At 31.3% G+C, this 21,797-nt stretch overlaps 1 protein-coding gene and 1 long non-coding RNA gene across 2 annotated transcripts; both read left to right on the forward strand.

Annotated features, from left to right (window-relative positions):
* Positions 1–776: 776 nt before the first annotated feature.
* Positions 777–20,400, forward strand: LOC121249261. Its single transcript, XM_041147974.1, has 3 exons — positions 777–1,185; positions 6,356–6,362; positions 20,347–20,400. The coding sequence occupies exons 1-3, from the start codon at positions 878–880 to the stop codon at positions 20,398–20,400; spliced, it is 369 nt and encodes a 122-aa protein (XP_041003908.1). The 5' UTR covers positions 777–877.
* Positions 3,771–4,112, forward strand: LOC121250641. Its single transcript, XR_005937827.1, has 2 exons — positions 3,771–3,825; positions 4,013–4,112. It is a non-coding gene; the product is annotated as an uncharacterized LOC121250641 (long non-coding RNA).
* Positions 20,401–21,797: the final 1,397 nt, after the last annotated feature.

Here is a 21,797-nt window from a genome sequence, read left to right on the forward strand (position 1 = left end):
TTCCACTTTTTTCAATGGTTTCACTCATTTTAAAGAAAACTTATTATAGACTTTAGCATTCTAAACTTTTATAAGATTATTATTTTGAAATAGTATGGATACTAAAATATTTTATTTTAATATCTCAATTAGAAGGATTATTAAAAAAGAATTCAAAATTTTATTGGACGCTAATCCTAAATAAAAATCATAAATGTTTTTTGGTTTAATCATTTGAAGTGATAATAGGTTAAAAAATTGAGAATATCACTCTCTCTTTTGGAATAAATGAAGGGTCCAACCAAAAGCCAAGCGGGACCCATTTGTTTGAACCACATTATTGGAGCGAGAGACCTTTATTATCTGCTTTCACTTTGTAATTAATCTGAATTCTGAACACACAAATGACAGTGAGCGGGATTTTTTTTTTTATATTTTTTATATATTTTTAATATATTTCAATATTTTTAAAAAATAAAAAAATATATCAATATATTTAAAATTATTTCTTTAATTATTAAATAAAAAAATAAATTTAACTAACGATCAAATAGAACTGTGAGTGAGGAGGCAAACTAGTTTTTCCAAATGACGATAACCTTCTTGGCCGACAATTTGCTGTGGCTCTTCCTCCGAGAACATGACTTTAAAAGCGTGGGATGTGATTAGCCATCGTAAAGGAAAGAATAAAATTACTAATATATATGCTTTTGTGACGCATCTCGTAATTCCTGATCTGGCTCATCATCCACTTTCTTCTTTATTCAACACTATTATATATAAGTACTCTACCTGCCCTCTCCATGTACGCAGTGTGTTCTGTGAGTGAGTGGAGAAGGCTAGGGAGGGAGATCGATCAGCTACATTCAGGAGTGAGTAAAGGTTAAGGAATACTGAAATGGAGGTGTGTAATCCTAAGGGAGGGAGAACAGCTGCTCCTGCATTCCCAACAATGCTGCTGATGATCATGATGCTCCTTAACGCATATTGTTGTGGTACTGCTGTCCTTGTTAAGAGCAACATCAGTTTCCAATGCAACGGTGACCGCCTCGATGAATGCCTGATCAAGGAGGAATTGGAGTTGGAGTTGGGGTTCTTGATGAACCCCTACGTAAGCCGGATCCTAGGTGGTCAAGGTAAAGACCCTCAGACCGACAATCGTAATAAACCAGCCTTTAATGAGCCTTGTGGGAAATCTGGAGACCCTGGATACTCTGAATGCATTGCTAAACATAAACCAAACCCACATGAATGTCTGCGCAAACATATTCATGGCCGTTGCTAGCCACATTAAAATTTGAATCGTGGAATTAGTGTGTTTCCTTCCAGGTCTAGTTCACTTCGTTCTCCTAGCTATATCCTATGTGTATTACTGCCTTGAATGATTGTGAAACCCTGTTACGTTTATGTGTTTGAATTGATGTATTAATTTTGATTGTTTAGAGAAGATTATGCTATTTCCACAACGAATTTAAAGCTGGTATATGCCTATAACTACAAATATATCTGCTTACAAATTAATATATCTATTCTTCACTCGGAAAAAGATCTCCTAAAATTATTTGAAAACAGAAAATTGGGTGCCGACAAATACGATAGTGCAGTTATAATTAAGGACATTACTTGTGGTAAACCAAGGCTTCAATATCAACTTACATAACAAAAAACATTTTAGAAAGCCTCAATCAGAACATATCTACATGAATCATGTGTTCAAAATAAAGCAGATCAGGAACACCTGTATGTTGTAATACCCAACAAAAAGGGGAAAAAAAAGGCTAATGCAAAGTGTGTGACCTATGAAATTCATGAGAAGAGGGCATAGGACTAGCTCCAACCAGTCAAGCCTAATCTCTCAGCGAGATTGTATATTAAGAGTTGATCCCAAACAGGTCCGAAGAGACGCTCCCCTCCAATTGCAAAAGTAAGGGCCCATGACGAAAGAATAGTTGTGAATACAGCGAGCGAACCCAACTGCTGATCTGACAACATCTACAAGATGTAATGTTTATTAATACAACCAAAAAGGATATATAACGTATAAGTGTCAACGAAAAAAGGAAAGAAACATAAAGAACATAGTAGTTTTTGTATAACTTTTTTTTTTTTTATATACATGGGGTGGGGTTTCGAACCTGATTATCTCACTTGGAGACCAGGCCTTATGTCATCTAGTCTAAAGGACCTTGGCAGTTTTTGTATAATTGAGTTGCTTGGAATGTGTTGTGAAAGTTATATTTCAGTTAGATGGATGTGGGTAATAGACATATGTGTCCGGCAGGAAAAAAGAATACATAAACTATATTAAAGTTCAGTAGATGCACATGCTTAAGAAATGATCCAATAGAAGGGGGACAGCAAAACAATCTGAATCAACCATATGAGAAACACATACTCCAAGCCTAGTCGCCTCAAGCAATGGATACTTAAAACAATTAAACCACAAAGATAATGGGCACAACATTTAACCATGCATAGCATTTAAAATTCGAGTGAAAACACATGCTCGCAAGAAAAAGACTTTTCCTGAATTCAGCTTTACTATAGATTAGCTTATGCTTGCAATAGGATAAAAGACAGGATGCTCTAATGTAGAATAAAACAAGCCAGAGCTAAGTAATGAATTGTGGGGAATTCCATTCCCTTTAATGTTTGATGCAAAACCCTATACATGGAATGATCAGTCCTATCTTTGCCGAAATGAGCTCAATTACAATGAAACTTAGAGATTGCAGGTTAAACGTTTCTTACCTTCAGAATGAGAGTGCAACAGACCAATTTCTATGTAAGAGGACAACCACTTGTGCTGTGGTGAAAGGTTTAACAACATGACATCAAATCTAAACCCAACTAAATGAATGCGAATGAGCATTGATTGTAAATGGAATCTTTCTGTTAATCAAATAATGACAGAAGATCTCTTTTTTACCAGAGTGCAATAACTTAACCACCTTAATGGATAAAATCAATTCATCACTAGTCCAAAACACAAGAAGATAGGTATGGGTGAGACAAGGAATTACTGTCAAATACACTTACTGTTGATATATAGTTTGAAAATCATATTGATGCATTAGAGGGGATTACTATTTACCTTTCAATTCCTTTTTTTTTTTTTTTTTTTTTTTTAGAGTGGACGCCAACAATGCAGCTGGCACCTTTAAGGTCCCCAATAAATAAATAATTGTAGGAGTGGAATCTTAACTCCACACCCTCCTTGGAGGTATTTTCCAGAACTAACTAGTATTATAGAATTTCAACTTCACTCGACTACTGAAACCAAAAGTTTGATCCACTTCCACTATAGGTCGGTCACCAACAAGCACCAAACACATCAAATCCCCGATACACACAAGTCCCACACACAGTTGCTACGTGGGATCTGGAAATTCACCGAAACAGTGAACGGCTTATAAATGTAATAAGGCAAATAAAACGACGTCGTCCGGTTTTGGTACAAATATAACAGAGCACATGGCACATGGCACATGCTATTACTTTTTTTTAATCAATTTTTTACAACTTTTTTAATTTTAGGAAAATGATTTACACACAACATTTTTCACAACACTTTACACAACTTTATTATAAATGAAGTGTATTTTTGTAAAATATTTTATAAAAATAACATCATTTATAAAAATACTCTCATTTTATAACATTGTTGTGCAATATATTATACAATTTATTGTGTATATATCATTACTCTTAATTTTAACCACAAAAAATCATCATTTTTTTTAGAGAGAACACAAGCAGAAGAAGACTAGATAAAAGTAGGACCAGGATTACGAAATTGTTGAACAGAACAGTATATGTATATATTCATATATGAGAAAGAATTAGGTTGTGTTTGGATGTTGAAGTGAGTTGAGATGATAAAATATTATTAGAATAATATTTTTTAATATTATTATTATTTTAGAATTTGAAAAAGTTGAATTATTTATTATATTTTGTATTAGAATTTGAAAAAGTTGTAATAATGAGTTGAGATGAGTTGAGAGGAGTTAGGTAATCAAACGAAGCCTAGTGCAAGCATCTTCCCTCGATACAACAAACCCAAACACCCAGCCCAACCCATTCCCCAATAGAAGAGAATGCAGTTCTCTCATGTAACAAGGTAAAGAAAAGAAAGTAAAACGGGCAGAACAGCACTTGCAAATAAGCCAAGATCATTCCATGTTCACTCCTATTTCTCTCTTTTTGATGGGAAACTGCACCACTTAACTCTCCCTGATGACTTCATGACATGAGTGCAGCTCTCTTGTGCAATTTAGTCCAGTGTGCAAAACCAGGTTATCATGTTCAAGATATGTAACTTTTGCTACTTTTCAGGTTTGAGATCTTTCCCGCATTTTGGCTCTTGCAAAAATTACTCCAGCAATGAGACCTACAGAGAGCAATATTGTTTTGGTCATGCTCAAGTGCAAGATTGAATCGTGCTTCATGTCATGTGGTTTGTGGAAGAACATGGACATACTCAAGTAAATGACATGGACACAACTCACCGAAGAATATGCTTGCCGAGTTTTCTAAGCTGGTAGGAACTTTGAAAATAAGGATGCCAGCAATGGACAGAGGGATCTTATTCAACGACCCCACAAGGCGGCAGGAAGCAGTTCAGTGATTACAGATGTTGTATATACCATTTTATATAATTAATGCCATCTTATCTAAAATAACTATGAAAACGAATATTTTTTAAAGAAGAAAAGAAATGACCTGGTTTGGTAATGTTTTTCTTTTCCTCAATTAAAATATACAAGAAAACAAAAACAAATTTCAACCCAGAAATAACATATTACCACCCATCGGAATTTATTTTTCTTGTTGGGGGCAGGGGCGAAGCCAAGTACTTTTAATCTTACCTGTACGTTGTAGCCCCAGTTTGATGAAGAAACCACATAGAAGTGAAGCTGATTGCTAGTCCCAAAACTCCACTTATTGTCATTACAAACCAGAAGGTTGGCAACCTCAATAGTGGCCTGCCAAATCAATTCAACATCCAAAAGATTCAACAGGATAGAAAAGGAAAATAAAAAGATAAGAAATTTTCTCTGCATGCAGTTAAGAGCTTAATCAAGTCCCTCACACTGCCCAAGAGCACATCCAGAATTCCTGTATAAAAGGTAAAGGATTGTACAAGTTCTTTGCAAAGTACGTACAATGCTTATCTAGGAGATAAATTTAGATAATCAAGGCAGGTTTTCATGTTCAGGAGACGGATATAAAAGCCCACGCATTGGGATGTTTCAGAGTGAGATATATTGCAATCTGATCTCTCGTAGAAAGTAGGAATATTGCAAAAATGGATGAATTATTGGGACTCATTACAAAACGGTTTCTCATATGCATAAAGCAGTTCGAATGTATGAGAGGAAAGAAGAAGCAGCCAAACCTACCGCTCTCAAAAGGAGCAAGTATTGGAGAAAGAAAGTAGGTGGGGGAAGGAGCAAAGGAAGAAGCAAGAAAAAAAATGAATAAACGGGGAAAGAACGACAGATAAAAAGAACTATTATACTGTTGAGTATCTATAGCCAGAATATTTCACTATTTAGCAAATAATGGTTGGGGACTACGACGGAGGCAAAAATACATGGTGCAAGATTCCTGGTTAATCTTGCAAAAGCCAAAAGTCACCGTCCAAGTTTTTAAGAAAATGCTATATACTACACTCTTACTCTATTTTTAACCAATTGTGTTGACATGAAATTGTTTATCAACCTTAGAACGTATTATTATAAAAAAGGAAAATTGTACGTATCATACTTTCATCCAACTATGATAAGGTGGCGTCGCCCACCAACCTTTAAGTTTTTTATTTTAAAAAATGAAAGATGATCCAAGAGAGATAAAAGTGCCAAATTTTGTACAGTAAGATAAAAGTGTAGTATGTAGCATTATTCTTTTAAAAAATAAAGACCGATCTAACGGCTGACCAACAATGCCACATCAATATAGTGTGATGAGGATGGGATGTGAGCTTAGTTTATAGCATAACTCAAGTTTTCTAGTCAACCTTTACTAAAATAATTAACGCTAAAAAAAGAATAGGCATACAATGTAGCAGTTCATCTGAGTACCCTTGCTATGGCAATGCAGTTTTTCTCACTTCAACAATATCAACACAAATTTCAGATTGCATGAATGGACCAAATAAGATGTTCATCATAAAAAAATTTTTGTTCCACAACCAAAAATACAGTATGCAAAGAAAAACCTCAAGTAAAAACTGCTTCCACCTCTGAAGATATCATCTTCAGCTTTAAAATGAATCGGTACACTAGACGGAGTTTGTTTGAACTTCAAAGACATAGTAATGTTAACTCATGCAAATCCCAACATCTTTAATTACCATTAGAAGAAGATTAATTCAATATGTCAGTAACAAAATAATTGGGTGTCAATGACATTATACATTAGGTAGATACCATTCTAGAAGACAAAAACTTCAGAAAAGTGGGGGGAAAACTCACGTTCTGGTGAGGTAATCCACCTCATTGAAAATAAAAATTAGAAGAATCCCTAATGGCAATGATAGGGTGTTATTAAGCAAGACCATTGAAAACTCATTCAGATTTCCAGATTTTGTAACTTGCTTTGCTGTATCCATGAGCCTACGTAGAGTCAGCTGCACAAATAAAATAAAACATATAAAAGACATCTTTAGACCAAAACTAGAAAGAAAAAGTAATAATGTGCAAGCGGGTCGGCAGATGCACCCTTAGAACAATAAACTAACGAGTAGTGCTACATCTCCCGAGAGATGTAGCCCGAAAGTCCACCGAACAGGTACAAGTATTTTTTTATTTTTTATTTATTTTATTTTATGTATTTTTTTAATCATTATAAACATTTATAAAAAAATAAAAAATTTACAATATTATTAAAAAATATTTTCTTAATCACTAAGTTAAAAAAAAAAAAAGGATTTTCAGGACACATCTTCGGACTATATCTTCTGGACATTTAGCATTTCTGTAAACTAACACTCCCTCCCTACTTGTTGGACACATACAGAAATTCCTACTTTTTAAGGTAACATTACTCAACTTATGACTTGGTGAATTGCCCTCATTGGACGGAAAAAGCATTTGACCAAAATGCTCCTATTATTGAGTATTTTTATAAAGTAATCGAAGATTTTATTAAAAAGGCATAGCCCAACCTTTACTTATATTTTGTCTGAGATAAGTACATGGATTTCCTTGAGTCGGTTGAGTTCATTCTTGTCCTAAATGTGTTGTCCACATCAAATTTCCGATACCACCATTATTTGTACCTCTTGCCTTCACAAGCTAATTCTTACCTTTTTGTTTTCGAACTGCTAGTTTCTCAGCTTATAGGGAAAGGAATAATGAATACCATTTTCCTTTTTCACATAAATAAGGCTAACGATATACTTACACTTGTTTTACTACAGTTTTATTATCTAATTATTTATTTATTTTTTATTTGAATTTGGATTAAAAATTTTAGAACAAGATATTTTTTTATAATTTAAAAGAAAATAAATTCAATCAATTAACGTAATCATGTAATTTAATTAAAAATTAATTTAATAATATAAAAATTAATTTTCTTTACATTATACAATTAAGCTAGCTAATTGATTTTTGTTTTCAAATTATATAAGAATGTTATGTTTTGAGTTTTTTTATCAGATTGTAGACGGTAAAATAACAGTAAAGAAAGTGTAAGAAATCGAAAGAACCCAAGCCGGACTCATGATTTGGTAGAACCTAGATAATTATTGGAGCGAGAGACCTTATCACGATCACCTCACACCTGATCCTGTTGCATATACATGCACAGCGACAAATACCTTTTCTGCCGACAATTTTCTATTGGCTTCTCCTCCAAGAAGGCCACTATATGCTATCAATCTGGCAATTATTATCTTCAATGGGTGGCATGTGATTGGCCATCGCAACTGGAAGAATTAAAAAAACTATATATATGCCTTTGGGACGCATCTCTAGTGTTAATTCCTTTCGTCATCAGGTCCTCACTTTCTTCCTTATGTTCAACTGTATCATGTATACTGTATGTAACCTGGACCAAACTTCAATTTGCCATGCATCCTCGATCTCAGACTGCAGTCTTGGATAAATTAATACTTACTCCAATTCCATGCATCCCATCTGATGATCAACCTACCTACCTCCTCCTTAGCAGATATATATATATATATATATACACATGATTCTGCTGACCAAAATTCTTAGAATTTAGACCCAGTCCTCACTCTCCTTCTCTCCCCTCGTTATTATTTCTCTTCAGTATCATCATTCCTACCAAACATGACCAATTCATAGAGAATTAATTCCATAGAGATAAAAAAAAAAATTCAAAACCTCTCACAATTTTCAATCCCTACACTTTTCTATTTCAAATCTTTAATTTTTTATATAATTATTATCTAATCATTACAATTTTTATAAATTTTAAAACAAAATATATATATATAAAAATCAATATAACTTTTTCTAAATTTTAAAATAAAAATTATATTTAAATAATTTTTTATTTTATAATATTTTTATTCAATTTTTTTTTTTAAATTCAACAAAACATTTTAACTCAAACTATTTTATTATTATTTATATATCATTTTACTATTATTCATAAAATTTTAAAATATTCCAAATGTCCAAATCAAATTGTTCACACTGTAGCTTAAAGAAAGTTTGATCCCAATTTGTAAAAAGATTGGTTTGGGCACCACTGTTTTTATTTCCGTTTGTTCCGTCTGAAAATTTACCATGCCGGAACAATAATCGGCACGACTTGGGCGAGTATTTCGTTCTAGGTTAATTTCCGTCCGTTTTGACTTGTTCCATTCTATTCCAGACAGATTTCAATATTTCGACCGAAACCCGGCCAATCTCAAAATTGTTTGCAGCTTTCTGAATGCAGAGCTCTTGAGTCTTAAGTTATGTTTGGGTAATATAGTGATATAAGATCACTCTACTATTATGTAATATTTTATTATTATTTTTTACGTACTTTTTATTATTATTTAATATTTTATTATTACATTTTATTATATTTTTATTTCTATTCACAAATCATCTGAATTTATCTAACTATCCAAACATAACTCTAAAGTAAAGATAAAATATTGAATCCACTATCTATACATAGCCTTAGGTGTCATTTTAATACTGAATTGAGATGACATGAGTCTCGTTTGCATTCATCTCATATCATATCATTACATATCATATTCATTTCATATCAATTCATCTCATATCATTATTATATTTTTTTAAAATTTTTATACAAAATATAATAAATAATTCAATTTTTTTAAGTCTCAAAATAATTTTTTTAAATTTTCACACAAAATATAATAAATAATTTAATTTTTATTTTACTATTTACAAATCATCTTAATCCATCTCAACTCATCTGTAAATCTAAATTCTTCTATAAAAATTAAAAGTTAAATAAGATATTATTTAAAAATTATTTTTTAATATTATTATTTTTTTAAAATTTAAAAAAATTAAATTATTTATTATATTTTATATAAAAATTTAACAAATTGTCGGTAATTTAACAAATGCCGACAATTTGCTGTTGGCTTTTCCTCCGAAAACAAGATTTTTTTTATTATTATTTATGTGAAAGTTTTAAATAAATTATAATAATTAAATAAAATGCTATGAAATTAGTGAAAGATGGAGGCATCGGTTCTCGTACGTGTCTCTTCATCTCAGACCACTCTCAATGACTGTTGTAAAATATAATTTTTGGTATTATATAAAGAAAATTGATTAAAAGTAACTTTCATTTTTTTTTCTTTTATATTTTAGAACATTAATTCTCTACATATAGAAAATTCATATTTTTAAAGTATTTTTAATTATTTTCTCTCTCATTTTATCGGAAAAAATTAAAAGTAGAAACTTGAGATGCAGGAAAGGTAAGATACCAGGTAAAAGAAAGACACGAACGTAAAGTGAAGAGAAATAGGGCCTGTAATGCATTAGTAATGGCTGGAAAATGATATAGCTTAATATTTAATAAACGGTATAGTTTTGGATTTAAGCTTTAGCAATTAAACGGTGTAGTTTGTATATAGAGATATTATAAATATCAAAATATATGAAGATGTTGCAAATTTAACCGTAGTTAGAAAAAATATTTAAAATGAATAAAAAATATTAAAAAAATATGTAAATAATATAAAAAAAATAGATAAGTTGATATATAATTTATTATAAAAATTAATATATAAAATAGAAAAAATAAACTTTAATGATGTTATTTTGAAGAGAAATGCTGTGCTAACCATTGGGGGCTCCTATTGGGAGTTCCGCTGATAATTTTTTATTTTTAGTTTTTTTTTATTGTATGATTAAGTAAATATTTTTTAATAATATTATGAATTTTTTTATTTTTTAAAAAATATTAAAAAATTCATATAAAAAATTATAAAAAAAAAATACAAAATACATTAACAGAAGCCCCAGCGGGAGCTGGGCGTAGACCCACCCTATTTTGAAAGATATGATAAATCAACTATTGGAGTGCTTTAAGTAAGTATTTTTTAATAATATTATGAATTTTTTTATTTTTTAAAAGATATTAAAAAATTCATATAAAAAATTATAAAAAAAAAAAATACAAAATACATTAACAGAAGCCCCAGCGGGAGCTGGGCGTAGACCCACCCTATTTTGAAAGATATGATAAATCAACTATTGGAGTGCTTTCAGGTCGTTCTTACTTTACCCCGCAATATCTTCTGATAGATTTCATTGTTAGAAAAAGCATAGACATGACCAGACTAGTCAGACAAGTACAGATAAAAAGACAAAACTAAATATATATAAATAAAACATTAATAGTACTATAAATTTTAAAGTAATCCCTTTTTTCGATAGGATAAGTTTAAAAATCAGATGAAATGAAAATTTCAGAAATAATAATAAAATAATTTATAATTAAAATAATTTTAGAAATAAATCATAATAAATAAGTTTTATATAAATTTTTTGTAAAATAATAAATCTCACTAATAAATAATAATTTTATTTATATTTTTTTAAGATAGATTCCATTTTTTTATAATGGTTTATTTAAGACTTGTCTGTTTGAGATTTGTATAAATTCTTTCTCTTATAAATAATAAAGAGATAATTTGATAATATTTTATTAAATTTAAAAAAAAAATTAAATTAAAATATTATTAAAATATAATTTTTGTTTAACAATTTAAAAAAATTGAATTATTTTTTATTTTTTATTTAAAATTTTTAAAAGATATAAGAATTAATTTATAAAAATATATAATAATTAATTTGAAAGTATTTATATTTAATAACATTTAGAAAGAAAAAGAAATTAAATGAAAATTTTGAGACGGAAAGTTTTTTCAAATAAACCCTAAGGAATTACTTCCGTATATCAATCATGATCTGGATTGGAAAAAGTAAAATGAAAAAAATATTTTATTTTGAAATACTTTTTAAATAGCCAAGAGGGGGAAAAAGGCTTTATAAATGTATCGTACTCTTTCTTTTAATTTTAATTTTCTAATAAGATTAAAAAATGACCAAACTTTACATATTGCCACTCTAAAGCATCTATAAAATGTTTTTTTTTTTTTTTTTCGCATCTATAAGATGCTTTAAAATGGCTAAGAGAAAGTATATATATAATTATATGTTAAATATTTATAATCATTCCACTTTTTTCAACGGATTCACTCATTTTTAAGAAAGCTGCATTCTAAACTTTTATAACATGATTATTTTGAAATGGCACACCAAAACATATCGATACTAAAATATTAATTCGTTTCAATATCTCAATTAGAATTATTATTAAAATGGAATTCAAAATTTTATTGGACGCTATTCCTAAATAAAAATCATAAATGATTTTTTTAATCATCTGAGGTGGTAATAGGTTAAACAACTGAGGATATAACTTTTTCTTTTGGCATAAATAAAGGAGTCCAACCAAAGCCAAGCGGGACCCATTTGTTTGAACTACATTATTGGAGCGAGAGACCTTTATTATCTGCTTTCACTTTGAAACTAGTCTGAATTCTGAACGCACAAATGACAATAACCTTTTTGGCCGATAATTTGCTGTTGGTCTTCCATTTTAAGAGCGAGGGATGTGAATCCGTCATCATCCACTTTCTTCTTTATTCAACACTCTATATATAAGTACTCTACCTGGCCTCTCCATGTACACGAGTGTATTCTGGGAGTGAGTGGAGAAGGCTAGGGAGGGAGATCAGCTACATGCAGGAGTGAATAAAGATTAAGGAATACTGAAATGGAGGTGTGCAATTCTAAGAGAGGGAGAACAGCTGCTCCTGCATTCCCAGCAATGCTGCTGATGATCATGATGCTCCTTAATGCATATTGTTGTAGTGCTGCTGTCCTTGCTAAGAGTAACACCAGTTTCCAATGTAGCGGCGGCCGCCTCGATGAATACCTGATCGAGGAGGACTTGGAGTTGGAGTTGGGGTTCCTGATGAACCCCTACGTAAGCCGAATCCTTGCTGATCATGATCCAAATGTTCAAAGCCAAAATCCTAATGAACCAGCCCTTAAGGCTTGTGGGAAAAAAAATGACAGCCCTGCATATCGTAATTGCATTTCTAAAATAACGGACCCAGGAAACAAACATGGATGTGACCCAAAACTTATTTTCCCCCGGTGCAAGAATTGAAATTTGAATCGTGGAATTGGTGTGTTTCCTTTCAGTTCTAGTACGCTTCGTCCTATATCCTATGCTTGTTTTTGTTTTTGTTTTTTAACCTTTTTCTTTTGTTTGGTTTCTCTGTTCCTTTCTTTGTTTTCAAGTTATATATATAATGTCGCCTTAAATGATTATGAAACCCTGTTACGTTTATGTGTTTGAATTGATGAATTACTTTCGATCGTTTGGAGAAGATTATGCTATTTCCACAATTACTTTGAAGTTGGTATATGCATATAACTACAAATATATCTATTCTTCACTCGGAAAAAGATCTCCTAAAGTTAAAAGAAAACTAAAAATTGGGTGCCGACAAATACGATAGTGCAGTTATAATTAAGGACATTACTTGCGGTAAAGCAAGGCTTCAATATCAACTTACATAACAAAAACGTTCTAGAAAGCTTCAATCAGAACATGTCTACATGAATCATGTATTCAAAATAGAGCAGATCAGGAATACCTGTATATTGTAATACCCAACGAAAAGGGGAAAAAAAAGGCTAATGCAAAGTGTGTGATCGATGAATGCCTGATCGAGGAGGACTTGGGAGTTGGGAGCTGGGGTTCCTAATCAACCTCTATGTCAGCTGGATCCTTGATGGTTCGGATCCAAAGTCTCTCAACTCCTCCGATCCGAATAAACCAGCCTTAAAATTTGAGTGAAAACACATGCTTGCAAAAACAGTCTTTTTTCTGAATTCGACTTTCCTATGAATTAGCTTATGCTTACAATAGGACAAAAGACAGGATGCTCCAATGTAGAATAAAACAAGCCAGAGCTAAGTAATGAATTGTGGGAAATTTCATTTCCTTTCATGTTTGATGCAAAACCCTACACATAGAATGATCAATCCTATCTTCGCCAAAATGAGCTCAATTACAATGAAAGTTAGTGATTGCAAGTTAATGTTTCTTACCTTCACAATGAAAGTGCAACAGACCAATTTCTATGTAAGAGGACGGCAACTTGTGCTGTGGTGAAAGGTTTAACAACATGACATATAATCTAAACCCCACTAAATGATAGTAAATGGAATCTTTTTTTTCATCAAATAATGACAGAAGATCTCTTTTTTTACCAAAGTGCAATAACTTAACCACCTTAATGGATAATAGCAATTCATCACTAGTCCAAAACACAAGAACATGGTATGGCTGAGACAAGGTATTATTGTCAAAGGTTCTTACTGTACGACAATGAAATCCATATGATTCATTGGCTAGAGAGGGATTATTCGTTGTTATTACTGACTTAGATATCAGAGGCGTTCTCCAAACCCTCAAGCCACACACTTCTTTGATTGCAAGTAATCGTGTGTAAAAAGTTATGAAACACGTCCATAACATCAGGCTTTGTGCCAGTGCTCACTCTCCTTAACTCCCTTCATTATTATTTCTTTTCAGTATGATCATTCGTACCAAACAAGACCATGTCATACATAATTATTTCAGTTTGGATAATGAGATCGACATTAAAAAGAAAAAAAAATCAAAACTTTTCATAAATTTCTCAAAAATCTAATATTTTTTAATTTTTAATTTTTAATTTTTTTATCTAATTATTACCTACTCGTTACAATTTTTATAATTTTCAAAACAAAACGTATATAAAAATCAATACAACTTTTTTAAACTTTAAAATAAAATTATATTTAAATATTTTTTTTAATTTTATAATATTTTTTTCAACTTTTTCTCTTTTATTTTTTAAAACTCAAAAAAAATCTTAAATCAAACAATTTACTTTTATTTATAAAATTTTTGAAATATTCTAAATGTCCAAATCAAATTGTTCACTGTACCTTAAAAGAAAGTTTCGTTCCAATTAGTAAATAAATTGGTTTGGAACTGTTTCTAAATAAATTTCATAAATATTTTTTAATCGTGATAATGGATTAAAGAATTAAGAATATAAATTTTTCTTTTGGCATAAATAAAGGGGTCAAGCCGGACCCATTTGTCAGAAGTAAACGTGGGTAAGGTCTCACTTTAATTAGAGAGTGAACGTGCATAAGGTCGATCTCTCGCTGATTAGAAAGTGAAACGTGGGTAAGAGCATTACTATTGGGCTCATTAAATGAGTTTAAATTTTAAATTTTAATGAATTTGACTTTAAAATTATTGTATTGGATTTATTATATACACAAATCTTAAAGTTTGAGTTACAAGATATTTATTTTTATCTTTAAATTTAAAGACTCACTGTTCATAACTATTCAGATTATTTTATACTTATTTGAATGACATTGCCGGCTAGACCATGTTAAATGAATTTATTGAGACTGGCCAAACATTGTCGTTTTGATACATGAAGCTAAAAACAAAACGTAATAGAAAATTGTGCATTATACTGTTGCTCAAATCACATGAATTCCTATATAAAAAAAAAATCACATGAATTCGTAATTTTTTATACAATTCTCTTTATAAACTTAATATTTTTTTACGTCTCAAATAAATATATTAAGTCTAAACATGAATAAAATTACAAAACTATATAAAAATTGTGGATTATAATTTGTATATATGATTGTTGGGTAGAAGAAGGATTGATAAAATGTGTTTGTTGGATAATTAAGTTAAGGAAAAAAATTAATTGGGATCCAATAATTGAAGTATCAAATTAAATTATTAATTAACATATATTTAGTATAATTTTAAAATATGAAAGAAAAAATAAAAAATATTATTATTAAAAAAATAATATTATATTATTATTTTGATCAATCTGATAGCTAATTCAATGTGGAGTTATAGATAGAGAGATTTTAAATTTATAAAAAATATATAATTTTTATCAAATTTTAAAGATAAATTTGATGAAACCAATACTTATGCTCTAAGGTCTCAGACTCCAATAATTTACTTCTGACAAATGGGTCCGTCTTGTTTACTAGCTTTTGGTTGTATGAGTATCCCTTTATTTATGCTAAAAGGAAAGTTATATTCTTATTTCTTTATCCTATTATCACGTTAAATGATTAAAAAATAATAATATTAAATATAGTCGTGAAAAGTATGTGTAATTTTTTTTAAAAAAATTAATATTTCTTATTAGAAAATTAATTTTTTTTATATAAATTTTATATTTATTTATTTTTTAAAAAAATTATATAATATTTATGCACTGCACGCCTACAAATATCCTTTCAAAGTAAATTCTGAACAGACAATGACAACTACTTTTTTGTGGACAATGTGGAATTGGCTTCTCCTCCGAAAAGGAAAGTGATGGGGTTAAGCTTGATAGTTTGTGGACAATGTGAACAGCTTTTTCGGACAATGTGGGATGTTTAAAAGAAAGGGTATTTAATAGTTTGTAATTGCTAGCCATAAACTATTAAGCTTCTGGTTAATATTAAACCAAAAGCAAGATTTTAAGACTGTGGGATGTGATTAGCCATCGTAAAGGAAAGAATCAAGTTACTAATTTGCTTTAGTGACGCATCTCGGAATTAGAGAAGGAGAGCAGATTTTGAAAGCTTCACAGTCCTACTTATCCAATTTCCTGATGTTCGGTCACATTGTAGTTCAGATGGAAAGCTTAGGTGGTACTAATTTATAGGAAGGCTGTTTTTTTTGGTTGAGAATGGATGGACCGCTTATAAGATTTTCTATACTACTATATATGTTTTTGTGACGCATCTCGTAATTCCCGATCTGCTCATCATCCACTTTCTTATAAGATTTTCTATACTAATATATATGTTGTTTTTCTTTTTTCTTTTTTTTTCATCTGAAACCCATGGAACAGATTCGGCTTTCTGGAGCAAGCTTCCCCACAGACGACCACGAAGATGAAACGCGAAGACAGGTTCTTCTCAGCTACTACTGGTTCACACCTTCTTCTCATCTTCTGAAATCTTCTTCATGCCCCATTTCTTCGCATGCCCTAAACCGAAGAAGAAATCTCCCATTTTATGTTCTGATTAACATATGTAGAACAAGATGAGAATGAGATGGGGAATGTTTGATTATTGGTCTGTTTGATGGGGACAGAGTGAGGCGAGGGATTCATGATCATGGTCACTATCCTGTTCATTATTCATAATGGAATTTGCCCACCATCTACTTGGGAAAAGTCAAAAACATTGAATATCCTGTTCTGCTGCAGATCAGAAAAAAACTAGAAAGATGCAAAAATTGTATGCTGATCTACTACCTTCCCTTTTTTGGGCCCATGGCTTTCAATTGGGGAATCTGCTGCGAGTTGATTTTTTTACACTATACAATCATGGATGATCAGACCTCCCATTTTCTGTTGTCATCAAGCTTATTAGATTTGAGTACTGGAGCAAAATGTGCTTAAAAAAAAAAAGGCTTAAGTTGTTGTAAAATTGATCAACAAGTTTTCGTTAGTAAGTAAAAAGATTTCAGATTTTTCAGTTTTCAGGTATCACCAGTTAGTGTGATTGTAGTCCTGATGGCTTTGCTGAAAATGCTAATCATGTTTTCTTGGAATATACTTTGGCTAATGGGGTATGACATTACTTGTCCTCAGTTTTTGGTTGTACACATAAGGCCTCTGGTTCTTTAAAAATAAAGCCGCGCAATGGTTGGGTCAATTTGCATTTTCATTTATCATCGAGTGTGGAGTGGTAACTTTCTGATACAATTCCCTTATTGTAAATAAAAATAAAAGAAAGTAAAGAGCATCAAACTTGATCAATTGAAATTAAGGTTTTTTTATTATCATGGCTCCTCTCCATGTTCATACCCCAAGAATGTGCACATAAACTATGGATTCGGGTTATTAAATTAACATTTATATTCAACTTCACTTAAGCATTCCGTAGATTTACATTTATAATCATCATGATTTTTTTTCTTATTTTATATATAGTTAGTATGATTTGAGAAAGATGATGATATCACAGGCTTATGTTCAATATCGGATTATTTGCAATTATATTTAGTTACGTGCATCTAACATTTTTCCAAAATATGTATAAAATCCCAGGGATACTCAACGATATCGAAAAGAGGGAGATTGATCTCCGTAAGAGAGTAGATGAGATCGAGTTGGTGCTATCCAATAGAAATGAGGAGTTTCTGAATAAGGAGCTGGTGCTTGTTGTACGTGAAGCTGAAATTAGACGTTGCTGCTATGTGTATCTAAGTTGTTTATATGTTGGTGATGTTACAACTTAGTCTGAACATGTAGTTTAAGTTACTCAGAATTTATGTTGTTACTCGGGACTTTTGCTCTAGCTCCCAGCTTTTTAGTTTTTTTTCTTTTTAGTTTTTATCAATGTCCACAGAGGAATAGTTTGTATCAGTTGTTGGAACAATTTGATGTAAATGGAACAGTTTTGATGTAAATGGAACAATTTGAGCTATCCCCGCTTGATGTAAATGGAACATTTTTTTGTCAGTTTTTCTTTTCAATTTGTATCAGTTGTTGGGTTCTTCTGAAACAGGCATGTAAATGGAAATCTAGTAATAAAATCAAAATATTGCCCTGCATGAAATTTAATAATAGGTAATGACAGTTTCCTCTCAAAATGACTAAACTTGCCAACTAAAACATAGAAAAACCTGCCAACTAAAACCTGCCCAGAATTCAACAACAAACCTGCCAATTAAAACATATAAAAAATGAAAAGAAAAATGAAAATAAATAATTTCTCCATTTACAAATCCCATTAGAGAGGCATTGGCTATGTCCATTACAATTGCAAGAACTACATAGAAAAAATGAAAGTAAATAATTTCTCCATTTACAAATCCCATTAGAGAGACATTGGCCATGTCCATTACAACTGCAAGAACTATAACTGCTCGTTGCATCACCACTTGATATAGCCATCCATCCAGGTCCGATTTTAATGACTTGTGGAAGAAATAGGATTTTATGCAATCTATGCAAGGCATTAATATGTGTAATAAGCAATCTACAAAAAAATGACCTTTACAAAAAGTGACATTAATCTGTGAAATAAGTTCCTGCATTAATCTGTCAAATTACAAAAAGTGACATTTACAACTTTAATAAGTGATTACATGCCTCAAACGATCGAGTATAACATGATAAACTTACAAAAAATTACTAATGTTTATTACAAAAACAAAATGACTAATCCATCAGACTGTATCAGCTCTTGAAAATCCTTCACGTTCACTCTTTCACCTCTTTCACCTTCATGTTCAACTTACAAAAAATGACTAATGTTTCTTTTAAAGGACCTTCATTAGTCTCAAAATGACTGCCCTTGAAAACCCATATATTACGTTGGGATTAAAACACATAAGTTTCCTGCATGTGAAGTAAGAACAAAAAACAGAATTAGTATAATTGAAGTAAATATTTGGAGGAAAACAGGCTATATATGCTCACCAAAAAATGCTCCAAAATGGATCGTGGCATCTACTGAGCTTCTTCAAGGAGCATAATGCATTTCAAGTTCTAGTCAGGTTCCCTACCAATGCTACGCATCATACTTTAACAACTTTCCAATGAAAAACTAGCTATGATTAGCACAACATGATGTCATTTAGTCTGTCCATAAAGTTGTTACAACCAAAGAAAGCCTGCTCCCAACATGATTACCTGGAACAAATCTAGTTAAAGACACATCTAGGTACTTTGATGTTTGTTCCACCCTCATACCAGACCACAAAATTAGCTATTGAAACCAGACCATACCAGCTCCATATCCAATTTAAATTACACAAAAATGTTTAAATACGCAGCTGGTCAAAACTATATTTGCAAATATTACATAAATTAGTTCCCTGGGCCTTCCAACGACGGTTGAACCAGTTGTGATCCATCCAACCCGATTTGTATTGATTGTGATCCATCCAATTCAAATTGTATCTGTAAGGATTAATATGCAAATATTAGAGTCATATCAATATTACTATTAACATCTGAAAAGTGCAGAAATATTACAATTTCTTGACTCCTAACTACTGTTTCTCGGAGCTGGGTTCCACCAAAAACAGAACAATAAAGCATGGTGTTGTTAGCTTCTCCCTGTACATACTGAACAGATTTAGGGAATGTTCAATATAAGCTATATGATTCTATGGCCCATGTCGCTTCATGATAAACATAGGATTCATGTTTGAGCAGTGATTTACATTGCTTCACGGTTATAACATGATCATCACCTAACCGGTTTATATTCCATACAGATTCTATCTTGGTGTTTCAGAAAAGAAAAAAAAAAAAGAAAAAAACATATATTATCCTGTATAGATCAGTTTTGGATGATTATACCCCTTTTTTTTTTTGTGCTTCAACTTCTATGCATATAAGCTGTAACTTGGATGAACTCGAGGAGAATCAAATGTGCAGAAAACTAGTTACTAAATTTTCTTGCATCAGGTCTAGAATGGCCCTGGGTTGAATAAACCAATTAGTTTTTCTCATGTGCTGCCTTTGTCACACTGTACAGTAAAAATACCTAGCTGATTTCAGCGGCATTGTGGAGTGTCCCTAATTATTTCATTTAATGTTTCACAATTAAAAAAAGGGCTCTGCTAACCTTCCAAAAAAACACTTGAGCACGATACAACACAGCCACAAATAAATCAAATCCTCTTTGTGAACCTCTGCTCAGATTTATATGGGAAAAAAATGGGTTTCTTTCTTTTTGCTGAGTTGGTTTGGAATCATGTTTCTAGGATACCTGTACTTTCATATGGGCCGATTCTCTAATATGTGGTGATTGTGGCTAGCTATATGGTGGTGATGTTGTTGGCTAGCCCTACTCTCTCTGCAATTTGGGTCAAACTAACAAACAAAAAAGGGCTCGAAAATGGCATCCTTTCCTTGTCTTAGACCGCCAAGGCTCCCAGTTCATGCATCCATATTTTAATACTCGAAAACTTGGGACTATGTAATTATAAGAAAAGAACAAAAAAATGGATGGCCTTACATTGTTTGTAACTCTCAAGAAAGATCCATTCAGAAACTATACACAGAGTAAAACAAGAACCTTGGCAAACCCCAGGAGCTAGAACATTACCGAGCCTCAAAAAAACTCCGGAAGAAAACATACCAACTCTAACCCAGCAGTACTGCAGAGCATATAACTACAAGAAGATTGGCCATATAAATACATATATATATATATATATGACGTAAGAGCATCCTAACCAGTTTGTCAACTGCAAGTTTTATTCTTTTCATCTGCAATCTGACATGCACAAAAGGTCTCGAAGACTTTGGCTCTTTAATTTCTAAACCCCGATATAAACATCAAGCTCCGTTCGAATTAAAACAACCATATTTTAACGCCCGCCCACAACACCGTATCTTTCAGTTAACCTTGTAATTTATCAGATAATATTTATGCTAAAATAAAGAAACTATTCTTTGGTGCAGAAAGGTAAAACTCTATTGATGGGTGGCCAAAGATATAGAAAAAAAAAGTTTTTTTTTTAAATTAAAAAAAGAAAAAGAAAAATAAGTGCATAAAACAGAGAACGCTCGTACCCACGGGCACTCTCTTTTAGAAATTGACCATCAGCATAGATTGGGGTTTCACGGCACAACGGCACAGGTTTGACGGCGTGAAGACAAGATGGTTAATGCCCGTTGCTCAGACGGCCAAGGAATGAAAAGGATGAAGAAAAGTTCTTAGATGCAAAACAGTGATGAGTTTGGCATTTAGATAAGATGGGTTTCTGAAATCGAGTTTTTTTTTTTTTTTTAAATAATTCATTTATTAAAATAATAATATAAAAGTGACGTGACTAATATCACATCACACGATTTCGTAATAGGTATCCAATAGCTTGTACTTATAGTAGAATTGTATTTATAAATCATCTGAAATTACCTAGCTACTTAAACCTAACTTTAAAGTAATAATGAAATATTAAATTTACTATTCAAATATAGCTTTAGATGTCGTTTAAATAGTAAATTGAAATGAGATAAATTAATATAAAAATAAAAAGTTAAATAAAATATTATAAATAATTATTTTTTAATATTATTATTATTTTAAAATTTGAAAAATTTAAAATATTTATTATATATTAAATAAAAATTTAAAAACTTATAATAATTAAATAAAATATGAACATACTAGCGGAGATAACTCTCAATCCAAAGTTTGTGGCACTCG

Source organism: Juglans microcarpa x Juglans regia, chromosome 2D (genome assembly GCF_004785595.1).
Source record: "Juglans microcarpa x Juglans regia isolate MS1-56 chromosome 2D, Jm3101_v1.0, whole genome shotgun sequence".
NCBI classification, from domain to species: Eukaryota; Viridiplantae; Streptophyta; class Magnoliopsida; order Fagales; family Juglandaceae; genus Juglans; species Juglans microcarpa x Juglans regia.

Coding starts and splice junctions, on each gene's coding strand:
- LOC121249261 (XM_041147974.1), top strand. CDS start 878: ATGGAGGTGTGTAATCCTAAGGGAGGGAGAACAGCTGCTCCTGCATTC.